The sequence below is a fragment of the Xyrauchen texanus genome, chromosome 38 (genome assembly GCF_025860055.1).
Source record: "Xyrauchen texanus isolate HMW12.3.18 chromosome 38, RBS_HiC_50CHRs, whole genome shotgun sequence".
Taxonomy (NCBI): Eukaryota; Metazoa; Chordata; class Actinopteri; order Cypriniformes; family Catostomidae; genus Xyrauchen; species Xyrauchen texanus.
The window spans coordinates 18,858,267-18,872,614 of NC_068313.1; the positions used below are offsets into that span (position 1 = coordinate 18,858,267).

A 14,348-nucleotide genomic window follows, 5' to 3' on the forward strand; every position below is an offset into this window, starting at 1 on the left:
AAATCAAATCAATTCAGTTCAAAATGGCTTTAATAGCATGACTGTGTACTCAAAAAATACTTTTAAGATTTATACCTTACAACTACATAACAAAATTCCATCAAATGTAATTGAGTAATCTTTTAAAAATACAATAAAAATTGTTACATTAATATTTTATTAATATTATAACTGAATTTAATTTGATGGAATTTTGTTATGTTATTTAATCGAATAAATCTTATAAATAGGCTTAAACCAAGTTAATTTTGGAGTGTAAACAATCCAGCATTGCCAAAGCTGAGAATGTATGTAAAATAGACATAATAACGGACAATTATATTATATTAGAGATTTACACTCTACAATATCAGGAAAATAAGACCGTTCCTCTCTGAACATGCCACACTATTGCTTGTTCAGTCACTTGTCATAACTAGACTGGACTACTGTAACTCTCTCATTGCAGGCCTTCCTGCATGTGCAATTAGACCTCTGAAATGATCCAGAATGCAGCAGCATGTCTAGTCTTTAATGAACCAAAGAGAGCGCATGTTACACCACTCTTTGTCTCTCTCCACTGGCTGCTGGTTGATGCACATATTAAATTAAAGGCTCTGATGCTGGCATACAGAACAGTCACTGGGTCTGCTTCAGCATACCTAAAATCAGTTATACAGAGCTACACTCCCGCCAGAAGCCTACGCATTCGGCTAAAGAACGTCACCTTGTTGTACCAACACAAAGAGGCACCAAAACACTTTCAGTTTCATCATACCACTTTGGTGGAATGACCTTCCCAACTCCATCCGTGAAGCTGACTCACTCTCGATCTTAAAAAAAATGGCTAAAAACACAACTTTTCCAAGAGCACTTAACTTAAAATAATAATTCTTGTTAAACTTAAATCTGTTTTGTATACTATTCTGATGCTAGTGAAACTATGTAGTAAGGCACTTTTCGTGCAAATGTCTCCTTAAGATGATTCGCTTGTGTTTTCCTCTTTTGTAAGTTGCTTTGGATAAAAGTGTATATGAATAAATGTAAATATAAATAATTAAACATAGGTTAAACAACATGCAGAAAATCCAAACTTTTGTTATAATAATCATCTTTGACATTATTTTTATTACCATTACTGGCACCTTATTTTGTTTAAATTTAAACATGATTATTATTATTATTATTTTCTTATCACTGCTTTTGTTGTGTGTTGTAATACAATCATGTCAATAAAGTGAGTTTTAATATATAAATAAAAATTACTTTCATTAAAGGTGCTGTAAGTGATATTTGTTTTTATAAAATGACAATGAGAAAATATCCCTATTTCCTGACAGATATCAATGAAATAGGTGCAATGAAAAATCACACCTGTCTCTGAGACAGCGCTAGTGTCTGTAAACAGTGAAAACATTGGCCTTGGCCATGGTCAGTTTGAATGTTGCCAATAGGATTTTGAGAATGCTATTTTGCTACCATTGCTTTATGCTACGTGAAGTTTTAGAACTGTTAAAATAGCTTACAGCACTTGTAAAGGAATATTTCAGGTTCAATACAAGTTAAGCTCAATCAACACATTTGTGGTATAATATTGATCACCACAAAAAAATATTCTGACTTGCCCCTCCTTACAGTGAGGCACTAATATTCTCTCATTATTTATTCACCCTCATACAATCCCAGATGTGGATGACTTTCTTTTTTTTTAGAAGAATATCTCAGCCCTGTTGGTCCTCACAATGCAAGTGAATGGTGACCTCAAATTAGAAGGTCAAAAGGCATCTTAAAAGTAATCCATATGACTTCAGTGGTTAAAGGGATAATTCAGGTTCAATACAAGTTAATCTTAATCAGCAGCATTAATAGCATAATGTTGATTACAACAAAAATTAATTTGGACTCATCCCTCCTTTAATATATAAAAAAGAAATGTTTACAATGGAAGTGAATGGGGACAATTTTTGGAGGGTTTAAATGCAGAAATGTGAAATTTATAATTTTATAAAAGCATACATTAATTCTTCTGTTAAAACATATTATTTGAGCTCTAAAGTTGTTTAAAGTAATTTTGGGGTTTGTTGGCATTACATCATCATGGCAAAGAAGTTGTAAAATTGGCAATAACTTTACATAAAAACGTTAATAAGCAATTTTATCACACTAAAATTATGTTTACACAAATTATGTTTATTTCTTGTGGCCATACTTTTGAAACAGTATTGACTTCCATAAGTGCCTCACTATAAACCATGTCATGCAGTTTTCACCCGCGATAGCAAACGGACCAGTACATCTTCCATTTGCCAAGTGCAGACTATTTACCATCTTCCATGGATGCATTCAGTCAGCTGCAGCCAGCCAAGCGTCTTGTTAGAGACAAACGTCGGTGTCTGAGTATACATTTGCATCTTCACAATCTGTGCCGTCTACTGTGAAATCCCATTTTACAGAAAGGTGCGTAGAGTTTTGTTGTCGTGCTATTAGCTCCTTCAACACGATTGTGAGAAAGGGTTTTGTTGACCTAGCACAAGAACTAATAAATGTGGGAGCTTTCCATGGTTGCGTCTCAGCAGAGAGTGTGCTACCAGATCCCACAACCATTTCTCGGAGATGTCAGGAGGTCGCCGCCATGAAACAACAGAATGTGGTCAAAGGAATATCAGAGATTATGCTTGATATTAATGTGGGGATGACCACCGACATGTGGACTGATGAGTCTTAACTACAGTGATGTTCCCCCACCGCGACAAATCGAAAACAGGCAATGACACAGGAAAATGTTTTTGGCTAGGGGTGCTGCAGTTTAGGTGGACGATATACACCTCATGTATGCGCAACGAGGGCATCAGAGAACCATGTGTCTACCTGGAAATCATGTTTTTCACCTCACACAAACACACACAACATGCAATGGAACATTTTCACCAGCAATTAAGTAATTCAATAAACCAGCCAAAACTGTTTTCATGCCAGTGTGAATGTGGCTCAGGGGTGTTGCTAATAAGTGTATTTTTTCAATATCTAAGGTGTCAATGATCTCTTTGTTTATGTGCATTAATCTAGCATGTGTGAGTCTGCTGGCTCATGCTACTTCATAGCCAAGTCTTCAGCCGACAAAGTATGGAGAAAGATCTTTCTGCAGAGGCGACAATAAAGTAGAGAAACACAAAGTTGGATAAACTTTTCAATCTCTCCCAAAAGTCCTATCGTTTGTGGGTGTAGTCCTCCAACAAAACTTGCGATGTCATTGACAGAGTTCAGCCCTTTGCCCGTAAGAAGATCACCAAGGAGTGTTAGCTGCATGTGAAGGTGTGACTGGCCAATTTGTCCAGGTAGCTGGGCAGAGATGCCATTTAAACTTGAATACTACATTGACAAGTGTTTGCTCCCTCAACGCAGCAACATTCAGGTCATGTATATTAAATAATGTACAATTTCGCATGGATGCCTGATAGATGCCCAGACATAGTACTTGCAGCATCAAAACTAAAACTTTGAAGGCTTTCCATTGGCAGATTAAGACACACAAAAAAAGTCTTTGATGCATGCAAAAAGTGTGTCCGCTGTGGAATTAGGAGCATTGTAAAAACCCAGGAATGCATTTACTACCCTTAAACTTGAGTCAGCATACTGCAGAAAATACGAAAACTCAGACGAACTAACGTCAGTAGTGTCATCTGCTATCAGTCCAGAAAAAGCTCTACCATTTTCCTCAGAGAGAATATAATTTTGAATTACATCTGACATCCAACTGTTTCTACATTGCATCCAATTTCGAACATCAGGCAAATCGAGCATCTACTCCATCATAAAATGGCAGAATAATCCATCTCTGTGTTCATGCTCTCTGAGTGGCAGTCCCTGTCGGCCGAGAAATCAATGGATCTGAACATATGCTCCAAAGCCTTCCTGGCCATTTGTTGGTCTTTCTCAACTTTTAGTGAGAGCATAGCACTGATGGGCTTGATATTGACAGTTGCTAACATCCTTGATGATTGTAAATGAATGTCTGACGTCTCATGTTGAGTGAATTTTGTGGTTGCTTTTCGCCAGTTACGAAATCCACTGGCTGTAAATTAACTCTTTGCATCTACATGTCTAAAACCCAACTCCTTCGCTTTGCAACAAATGAAACCTGTGTAATGTCATAGTGAAGCCAGCTCCATTTAGCAAACCAGATTGGCTGAAAACTTCTTTCAATAGATTCTGTTCTGAATCTTCTGGTCTGAAAATAAATGTTGGACTGGGATTGCTTATCAGTAAGTGGGATAACTAAACCTGATGGGCCACTTTTTTCTAATCCCAAAGCTTCTGCTGTCATGTTGTGAGACCACCAACTGCTAAAACATTGGGTTGGCATAAATTGCTGCTAACCTCTTTGCAGGCAATTCATATAATCTGTAATATTTCACTGCAATATTTATTATTAAACAACATTGATAAATTCTATTTTTTGGAACGTGGAAATAGAGACTCCAGCCACTATTGTTAAATGCATTTTGAGGGCTCAGGCATCTGACATCAGATCAAATTTACAAGTGCTGGCTAATGCTAAACGTAGACTTTCTAAAATTGTTATTCATGTCGGCACTAACAATGTCCGGCTTTGCCAGTCTGAGATCACTAGATGTTAAAGAGGTGGTGAACTTGCAAAAACTATGTCAGACACTGTAATATGCTCTGGCCCCCTCCCTGCTCATAGTGGGGACAAGATTTATTGTAGAATAGTGTTACTGATTGGCTGGATGTCTGAGTGGTGTTCAGAGAATAGCATAAGATTTATAGACAATTGGAGTTTTTGGGGTAGACCTGACCTGCTAAAGAGAGAAAGAGAGATTTATCAAACTTGTCCAGCAAGTTAAACTATGGAATAGTCTCCCTAACACTGTTCGGGATGCAGACGCACTCACTTGGTTTAAGTTTAGACTAAAGACTCTACTTAGCCAGGCATACACCTAATTTATCCTTCAACTCATATCCTGAGGTTACCAGAGCCAGCCAGATCCAGCTCCGTTCCTGCTTGGTGTCAGACTCCACTGCTATGTGTCTCTGAGTGATGATGACTAAATGCAGCCGGTGCCAGCCAAACATCACTTCAGTCTATTATGATGGACTTCAGAGGATGAACTGATGCCAATTCCAACCATAAGACATGGGATCCATGCCAGTGCCTGAACCTTGGATTTAGGATGGACCCCACCGAAATGACCTGCCGGTTGCCCCACACTGATCTCGGCCAGCATCACCTCAGTCTAATGATGGACTACGATCTTGAAATGGAATACATAGACTATGAATTAATAGCCAAAAAAAGCCTTTTTCAGCCAATTAACAAGGACAATTGCTTATGTGAACTTCTGCAATTAATCAAGGATGGACTTCAAAGACATTAGTCATCAATCTTACAGTTCAAACAAAATCTTTGCTTAAACACTGTCCCTTAACACGTACTTAGTGTACTAATGTTAAACCATGTCTTGCAGTCCACACAAATAAGTAATATTGGCACTCTAAGACTTTATAGATATTACAGTTTCATTTTCTGGTAATGAATGATTTTCTGTTAAGCTGCTGTGAAACAATGTGTGCTGTGAAAGCGCTATCAAATAAAAATGACTTGACTTGATACAATAACACAATTTAATCAATTTAGATTATCGTTTCATTGTTAACAATATTTTTTTCTTTTTATTTAGTTTTTGCTTTTGTGCAAATAAACTATTCAAATAAAACATTCACTAGTATCCATCATAAGGCCTGTTTTCAGTTTGGTAGTTCCAGTCAGTTCATTTCGAGAGGCTATACAAACTTGCCATATTTCTATGGCCAACATTCTGACAACTCTGCATGCTGTCCTGGCCTGAAAGATAGGAAATTCACCAAGAGGCCAGATGTCGGATAGTCTGCTTCACAGCACATGGTCCACCAGTGAAATCCCGGCACCTAAAAGAAGCAAGACTGTAGTGGTAGAGTTTGAGTGGGTGAACATGCCCTTGAGTGAAACAGATGATGAATTTCAACAGTACATCAGCCATAACCACACTATGGAAGAAGCCCTCAACATGCTCCAAGTGATCAAGGGTTTTTAGGGTGTTCCAGTTAAACCCATTGCAAGGGTTCCACCAGTAGTGGGCACTCGCGCAACTTAAGTAATGACGTACATCTAGATGGAGGGAAGTTAGCAAGGGAAGGGAATACATTTTTTTCGTGGAAAGCAGACCTGCTTTTCGGCACTCTCTCATGTTAGAGATGTGAGAACATACATTGTGCAAGAGCTCTCTCAGCTTTGGTCATCTTTTAAAAATTCATGGGTAAATATAAAATTTTACACATTACATTAAATATGTGTTCAGGAGAGTCATATGTCAAAATTGAGTGTTTGTTATAGATCATTTTTGAAGGATGCATATGGATTGCATTTGTGGAGTCTGACCACGTTTTGCACACATATGAGGACTGGGTATGTAAATTTAGTAGTAATCATAACTCAGTATAATGATTTATAGCCCAGTTTTTTCCAGCTAAGTGAACATGTTTAATGACGATGCTATTGTTTTAAACTTTTATACATGTCCTTAAAGCCTGGTTAAAAATGCATAAAAAGCTTTGAGTGATGTATTAAGATGATGTATATGCTGAAGCATATGGGTAGGCTAATGCCCTGTTTGTATTTTCATTTGGATGTTAGCCTCTACCGTATTTTGTTGTACCATATTTCATTTTTATATATTCTGCCCCATCAACTGCTGTTATTCTTTCTTCTTTTCTTTAAAAGCCGTCAGATAAAACCCCCCCAAAAACGTTTTGAGTCCTGTGTGGTATTTGCAGTCCACCGGCTATATATACAGTATATAAAGTGCATCTGGAAACTATTCAGAGTGCTCCACTGTTTCCACATTTTGTTACGTTACAGCCTTATTCCAAAATTGATTAAATTCATTATTTTCCTCAAAATTCTACAAACAATACCCCATAATTTAAAAGTTTGTTTAAAATCTTTGCAAATGTATTAAAAATTAAAAAATTAAAAAAATCACATGTATATAAGTATTCACAGCCTTTGCTCAATACTTTGTTGAAGCACTTTTGGCACATTACAGCATGAAGACTTTTAGTGTATGATGCTAAAAGCTTGGCACAACTATTTTTGGGCAGTTTCTCGCATTCTTCTTTGTAGGACCTCTCAAGCTCCATCAGGTTGGATGGGGAGCGTCGGTGCACAGCCATTTTCAGATCTCTCTAGAGATGTTCAATCGGGTTCAAGTCTGGGCTCTGCCTGGGCCACTCAAGGACATTCACAGAGTTGTCCCGTAGCTACTCCTTTGTTAACTTGGCTGTGTGCTTAGGGTCGTTGTCCTGTTGGAAGATGAACCTTCACCCCAGTCTGAGGTCCAGAGCGCTCTGGAGCAGGTTTTCATCAAGGATGTCTCTGTACATTGCTGCATCTGAAAAACATGACCACTGCATGATGCTGCCACCACCATGCTTCACTGTAGGGATGGTATTGGCCAGGTGATGAGCAGTGCCTGGTTTCCTCCAGACATGACACTTGCCATTTAGGCCAAAGAGTTAAATCTTTGTTTCATCATACCAGAGAATTTTGTTTCTCATGGTCTGAGAGTCCTTCAGGTGCCTTTTGGCAAACTCCATGTGGGCTGTCATGTGCCTTTTGTCTGACCACTCTACCATACAGGACTGATTGGTGGAGTGCTACAGAGATGGTTGTTCTTCTGCAAGGTTCTCTCTCCACAGAGAAACACCGGAGCTCTGTCAGAGTGACCATAATGTTCTTGGTCACCTCCCTGACTATGGCCCTTCTACACTGATCGCTCAGTGTGGTCGGGTGGCCAGCTCTAGGAAGAGTCCCGGTGGTTCCAAACTTCTTCCATTTATGGATAATGGAGGGCACTGTGCTCATTGGGACCTTCAATGCTGCAGACATTTTTCTGTACCCTTCCCCAGATTTGTGCCTCAATACAATCCTGTCTCGGAGGTCTACAGACAATTCCTTGGACTTCATGGCTTGGTTTGTGCTCTGACATGCACTGTTAACTGTGGGACCATATATAGACAGGTGTGTGCCTTTCCAAATCATGTCCAATCAACTGAATTTACCACAGGTGGACTCCAATCAAGTTGTAGAAACATCTCAAGGATGATCTGTGGAAACAGGATGCACCTGAGCTCAATTTTGAGTGTCATGGCAAAGACTGTAAATACTTATGTAGATGTGATTTGATTTAATACATTTGCAAAGATTTCAAACAAACTTCTTTCACATTGCCATTATGGGGTATTGTTTGTAGAATTATGAGGAAAATTATTAATTTAATCCATTTTGGAAGAAGGCTGTAACATAACAAAATGTGGAAAAAGTGAAACACTGTGAATACTTTCCAGATGCACTGTATATACAGTACATATATACCACAGTTATTTCCGGTCCTTGAATCTGATTGGAGAGAGACATTCCATGAGCACTGATGGTGTGACACCATCAGCACTCGGACACTTCACTGTGTGTGTATCCCTCCGCTTGTGTTCATGCTGTTCTAAACTAAAGTGTAAGAGCAGTGCCAATCTGTTAGGAGTTACTGTCTTTATTTTTGAAATGACATATGTTAGCCAACAGGTGGTGGCAAAAGATAATTTTTGTGTGTAATATGAGCCAGTTGGTGACGTAATGTGAATCTGTTCGTCATTGTTTACATAGAACAGCGCTCTATGATCGTTCATATTAATAATACATTACCGAAGCTAGGAAATAGCTTCAAACAGCTTTAAACAGACAACTTCAAGATTAAGGCTCATCACAGCTGAGAGACACAACAGACTGATTTATTACAGAACTCAAGTGCTTACCTTTTATCAGGTTTCCACATTGGATACATACTGTTTAAAATGGACATCAGTGTTTCTATAGTGAATAACTCTTGCGCACCAGCTACTGCGAAATAGGGAGGAATAGCCCCGCTTGGACGTCTATTTTCCACTGAGAAAGCTGACTGTCAGAAAGCTGACAGCATCTCTGCTTGGGTGTGGCAACAGGTGATGCACACAATCTCTCTCTCTCTCTCTCTCTCACACACACACACACACACACACACACAGGCTTAGACGCATCATTTGTTTTGAACCAGCAACAGCAGATTCTGATCCGTCGTGTAATAAAGTAGTTCCATGCACAATGCACTGTATATATATATTTAAGTAATATCACACGAGCAAGAGTGCGATATGGCCCTACATTAGCACTGCTGTGATTCAGCAGCAGACACAAGGCCACAGGCAGAGTGCCGTAGGTAATATAAAAACCCCTGTTTAAACAGCAGGTATAATTAAACAAAGATAAACCATATCAGAATTTTTGCACCTTTAATGTAGAAATTACAACCTATGCAATGCCACTGAAAACCAAAGTGACATTTCAGAGAAAAAAAATCAAAAACGTAGGTATTCACAATTATACTGTTTTGTATATTGTATTTATTCCTTTCAGTTATTAAATTGATGTACATCAAATTACAGCATTTACTGTTTGTGTAATAAAAATGCAGTGTTATTGTATTATAACAACTATCCAGCTATATAACCTGATAAAGAAGGGAACAATAGATGTATTACATGAACAAAAATACACTTTTCTTTTTTGCAGTATTTTACAGTATATTATTAGGCACAATGTCACATTCAACAAATGTTTCAAAAGGAAAGCCCTATTTGTCATTTTTGACATTCATTTTAAAAATTAAAAATGGTTTCCTTCATCAGAGCCGTACAAGGCTTGGTGACTTGTCCTCCACTTTTCATCTGGAAACACGCACACACACACACACACACACACACACACACACACACACACACACACACACACACACACACACACACACACACACACACACACACACACACATGTTGTGTTTCCATGTTTTATGGGGACTTTCCATTGACATAATGGTTTTTATACTGTACAAAATGTATATTCTATCCCCTAAACCTAACCCTCACAGAAAACTTTCTGCATTTTTACATTTTCAAAAAACATAATTTAGTATGATTTATAAGCTGTTTTCCTCATGGGGACCGACAAAATGTCCCCACAAGGTCAAACATTTCAGGTTTTACTATCCTTATGGGGACATTTGGTCCCCACAAAGTGATAAATACATGCTCACACACACACACACACACACACACACACACACACACACACACACACACACACACACACACTCACACTCACACACGCGCGCGCTGTGTTTCCATGTTTTATGGGGACTTTCCATAGACATAATGGTTTTTATATTGTACAAACGTTATATTCTATCCCCTAAACCTAACCCTACCCCTAAACCTAACCCTCACAGAAAACTTTCTGCATTCTTACCTTTTCAAAAAACATAATTTAGTATGATTTATAAGCTGTTTTCCTCATGGGGACCGACAAAATGTCCCCACAAGGTCAAAAATTTCAGGTTTTACTATCCTTATGGGGACATTTGGTCCCCACAAAGTGATAAATACACGCACACACACACACACACACACACACACACACACACACACACACACACACACACAAAACTGGACATGATTTGATGAATCTAAATGACTGCAAAAAATAAAAAGTGGCACTCATACTGTTCTAGGTCAAAAGCAAACAAGTTGTGCAGCATTATGCAAATATAGACTGACAGACAGGAAGGACATTTGGATCAAATGCAATGATTGGTCGATCATTTATTAGTCCTGTCCCTTCCACAGAAGATATACATATATTACATATATATTTTTTACATTTAGACAATTTAAATTATTGATTACTATCAGGATGTGAAGAGACTTTCAACCAGTATAACAAATTTGTTTTCTGGAAAACATTGCACACCCTAGCTTTAACATTAAAAACAAGTCTTATAAAAAATAATACAATCAGTAAGACCATAGTAATATTACAAATTAACACTTACAGCTACATAATTACTAACCCAATATAACAGAACACAGTTATACTGTATAGGCCCTGTTGATCTGATGAGTACCTGCAGTGTCACTCCTCAGCCACAGTGATTTAAGTATTCTGTTTCAGACCGGTCATCTGGAAACAAGATTTTAAAAATGCTGAACAGGTGCCAATAATTATTAAAAGGGTATAAGTGTCAATGATAAGACAGTAAACTTTAGACTTACTGGTATGATAGTAGTCATAGACTTTTATCACTGCTGGCTTGAGATTCTTAATTGAGAGGATCTGTTTGATACGTAGTGTGTAGAGGACAGATACGTTCCTTTCAACCTGTGACAATATTCATAATTAACTATTCAGATTTATCAATGCTGATACGGCACCAGTTTCATTAACTCTAGTTCAGTCTCAGTTGTCTGTGAGAATAATTATTTCACTGTAATATATCATTTTCCTGTATTCCACCCACTCAGTATTGTCCTTATATACTTTACTGGAGGTAAAGAGTAAAACATTTTTTTAATTTTTTTATACCTCTTGTAAATACATGATGACATGGTCATCTTTAGATTCAACACGATGCACAGGTTCTGCTTGCTTTATCTGTGAAAAATAGTGTTTTTTTCTTTAGCGAAGATTAAAATGTTCAGTTCTCCTTTTGTTTAAAATAGTTTGTGGACACATCAAAAAGCATTGACTTTCAATAGCTTCATCTGTTTTACCAAATCCAGGGATGAAGTGTCCACGGTGAAACCGGACAAAAGTTTCACATCCACAATGACCATGTTGGTACTGGCTTGTGTTCCATTATACCTGCCAGAATAACAAAAACTCTAGCATCATTTGAAGTAGTACAATAAATGAGTAAAAAAAAAAACATTAAAAAGAAAAATTAAAACCTAAACCCTGAATATGTGAATCAAAATCAATCCTTACACAATGCTAAATATGACATCAAGATTTTGTTTGATAGATTTGTCACACGCTCCCTCAGTTTTCGCATAGACATGTAATGTCTTGGATTCGCGGGGTGTGGGTATATTGTAGAAAAGAGACATCTAGGAGAAAATAAAAAAAAGTTTTAAAAAAAAGTTCTTGATGCAACAAAATGCACAATTTGTTCTTAAAGGAACACTTCACAGAAAAATGGAAATTACTTCTGTCTGTTCCTCACACAAAGCTATTGTATGAATTCAGAAGATTTGGAATAAAAGGCAAGAATCATATGTACTCTTTAAATCTCATACTTTTATGTTACAGTACGTTTATGGTGATTTTGTGTCCTTTTTGAAGCTTGAAAGGTCTGGTCCCCATTCATTGTAATTGCACAGAAAATATCAACCAGTACATTTTGATTTATAGAAGAAATGCAATGGGGGTTTGAACATGATGCATTTTCATTTTTGAGAGTAACTATTGTTTAAAACATCTTTAATTCCACTACTTCTTTAATCCTTCACTAACCTGCACAGACACACAGGTGGAGCCCTTCACTTCAATACTGTATTTGCCTGGAACGTTCTGCAGTGGCCTCTCCTGGTACAATAACTTGTTGTCCTGATTCACATCAAAGTGGTGAGTGTCTCCTGCAGACTGTACAGTCACTGTGCTGGAGCCATCTGAGCTGAACACTTTAGTGGCGTACAAAGACAGAGCCTGAAGGGCCACAACTGTGTCCTGATAACATCACAGCATCACCATTAAAACGTTAATGTAAATAAATAAACAATCATTTTAACTAATTTTCCATTTACCCAATCTAACCAGTACATTCATCAATAGTATTTTCAATTGTAGTGGTTTTGAGTAACCTGGGTGGAGGAGAATCCTCCATAGGCATTCTGCTGCTTCACAAGCCAGTTGACAATCCTGTTGGCATAACCCAGATCAGCTGTATTGACTGAATCTGTAGTGAGAACAGCTAGCAGCACATATGAACTGATCTCCACTGCCAGAGAATCAGACACATCATCAGATGCAACTTGAGACCAGTGCAGATGAGTTCCTAAAGAATAAAATATTTGAGAACCATTACAATTTAGATTTTTACATTTTATGACCCAAGTGTTCTGTTTTATCGTCCAAAAAATGTTTTGTTTGAAATTAATTATTTTTGTCATTCTATTTGTTGTCACTAACAGTACAGAAATTGCACTTCACCTTCATACTTAGGGTTTAGTGGTACTTTGTTCAAATCTCTAATAAGGAATATTATTATTAGTAAAACAGCTTATCTTACCAAACACCACTAATAAGCCATGTTTTTCTGATATCATGAAATGCAGACAGCAGCTTGTGAGAGGATGTTACCATGTCCATTATACAAGACAACAGTAAGATATTCTTTTGATAAATTTGATAATTATTTAGGTCTGTTGCTTTAAAGTCATTAAATCGTTGGAGTTCACTAGTTTCAATCCCAGGGCGTGCTGAGTGACTACAGCCAGGTTTCCTAAGCAACCAAATTGTACCGGTTGTTAGGGAGGGTAGAGTCACACGGGGCAACCTCCTCATGATCACAATAATGTGGTTCGCTCTCGGTGGAGCGCATGGTGAGTTGTGCGTGGATGTCGCGGTGGATGGCGTGAAGCCTCCACACAAGCTATATCTCTGCGTTAGCTGAGATTCGTCCTTCGCCACCCGGATTGAGGCAAGTCACAACACCACCACGAGGACTTAGAACACATTGGGAATTGGGCATTCCAAATTGGGAGAAAAAAAAAGTAATTAAATCATTCTATTTTGCTGTGCGTGGGGCTAGCCCATCATACTTCATGCTCAATGGAGATCTGGAGAATGTCATATGCATGTTCAATGATGGCCTAAAGGACACATTAGTAGGGGTGAAATAATTCACTCGTTTTCTTGATGCATCGATTAGTAATCCTGCTGACTAATATGCATCGATCTTGAATTAGTTTTTTTGAATCGAGAATCGAGAATATAGTTCATGTTGATGTACATTTTTGACATAATACATTTTCAGACTTCAGAATTTGTATTAATGAATTGATTAAATTGACATTTTTAAGACTTGTTGATTATGCCCTCATAAAGGTACAAAATGCCCTTGAAAATGAAATGCAGGGGGCAAGTATTGGCCATAAATGTAAATGTTAATTTATGACACTGGGTCACTATGGAAATAAAGTGATTTAATTATGAGGAAACTTATTAAGCCATTATTTTCTATAAAATAAAATAGTGCCATTTTTTTGAAAACCAGACAAATATCAGCAAATTTTTAAATTGTGATTTCAAGGCCTGAAAAATTAATGCACATTCATAATAAAAAACTTTTTAAAGTGAAAATGTAATATGGAAAACTTTCCTAGCTATGTTCAGCAGGGGCGCCCCCAAGGGGTGGCCACGGCCACCACTGTATAAATTCTGGCCACCC

At 37.7% G+C, this 14,348-nt stretch overlaps 1 protein-coding gene across 3 annotated transcripts in view; it reads right to left on the reverse strand.

Moving 5' to 3' along the window:
- Nucleotides 1–9,334: 9,334 nt before the first annotated feature.
- LOC127632126 (alpha-2-macroglobulin) overlaps nucleotides 9,335–14,348 on the reverse strand; it is a 33,733-nt gene continuing 28,719 nt past the window's right edge. For 2 of the 3 annotated variants that reach the window (XM_052110644.1, XM_052110643.1), the window contains 7 exons: nucleotides 12,760–12,953; nucleotides 12,413–12,625; nucleotides 11,885–12,006; nucleotides 11,671–11,761; nucleotides 11,483–11,551; nucleotides 11,173–11,278; nucleotides 9,338–11,080 (listed from right to left, as the gene is read on the reverse strand). In XM_052110644.1, the coding sequence (XP_051966604.1) occupies nucleotides 11,040–11,080; nucleotides 11,173–11,278; nucleotides 11,483–11,551; nucleotides 11,671–11,761; nucleotides 11,885–12,006; nucleotides 12,413–12,625; nucleotides 12,760–12,953 (836 nt within the window). In that variant the 3' untranslated portion in view covers nucleotides 9,338–11,039. Of the gene's footprint in view, nucleotides 11,081–11,172; nucleotides 11,279–11,482; nucleotides 11,552–11,670; nucleotides 11,762–11,884; nucleotides 12,007–12,412; nucleotides 12,626–12,759; nucleotides 12,954–14,348 lie in introns of all 3 variants that reach the window. The other variant, XM_052110642.1, reaches the window with a different exon arrangement.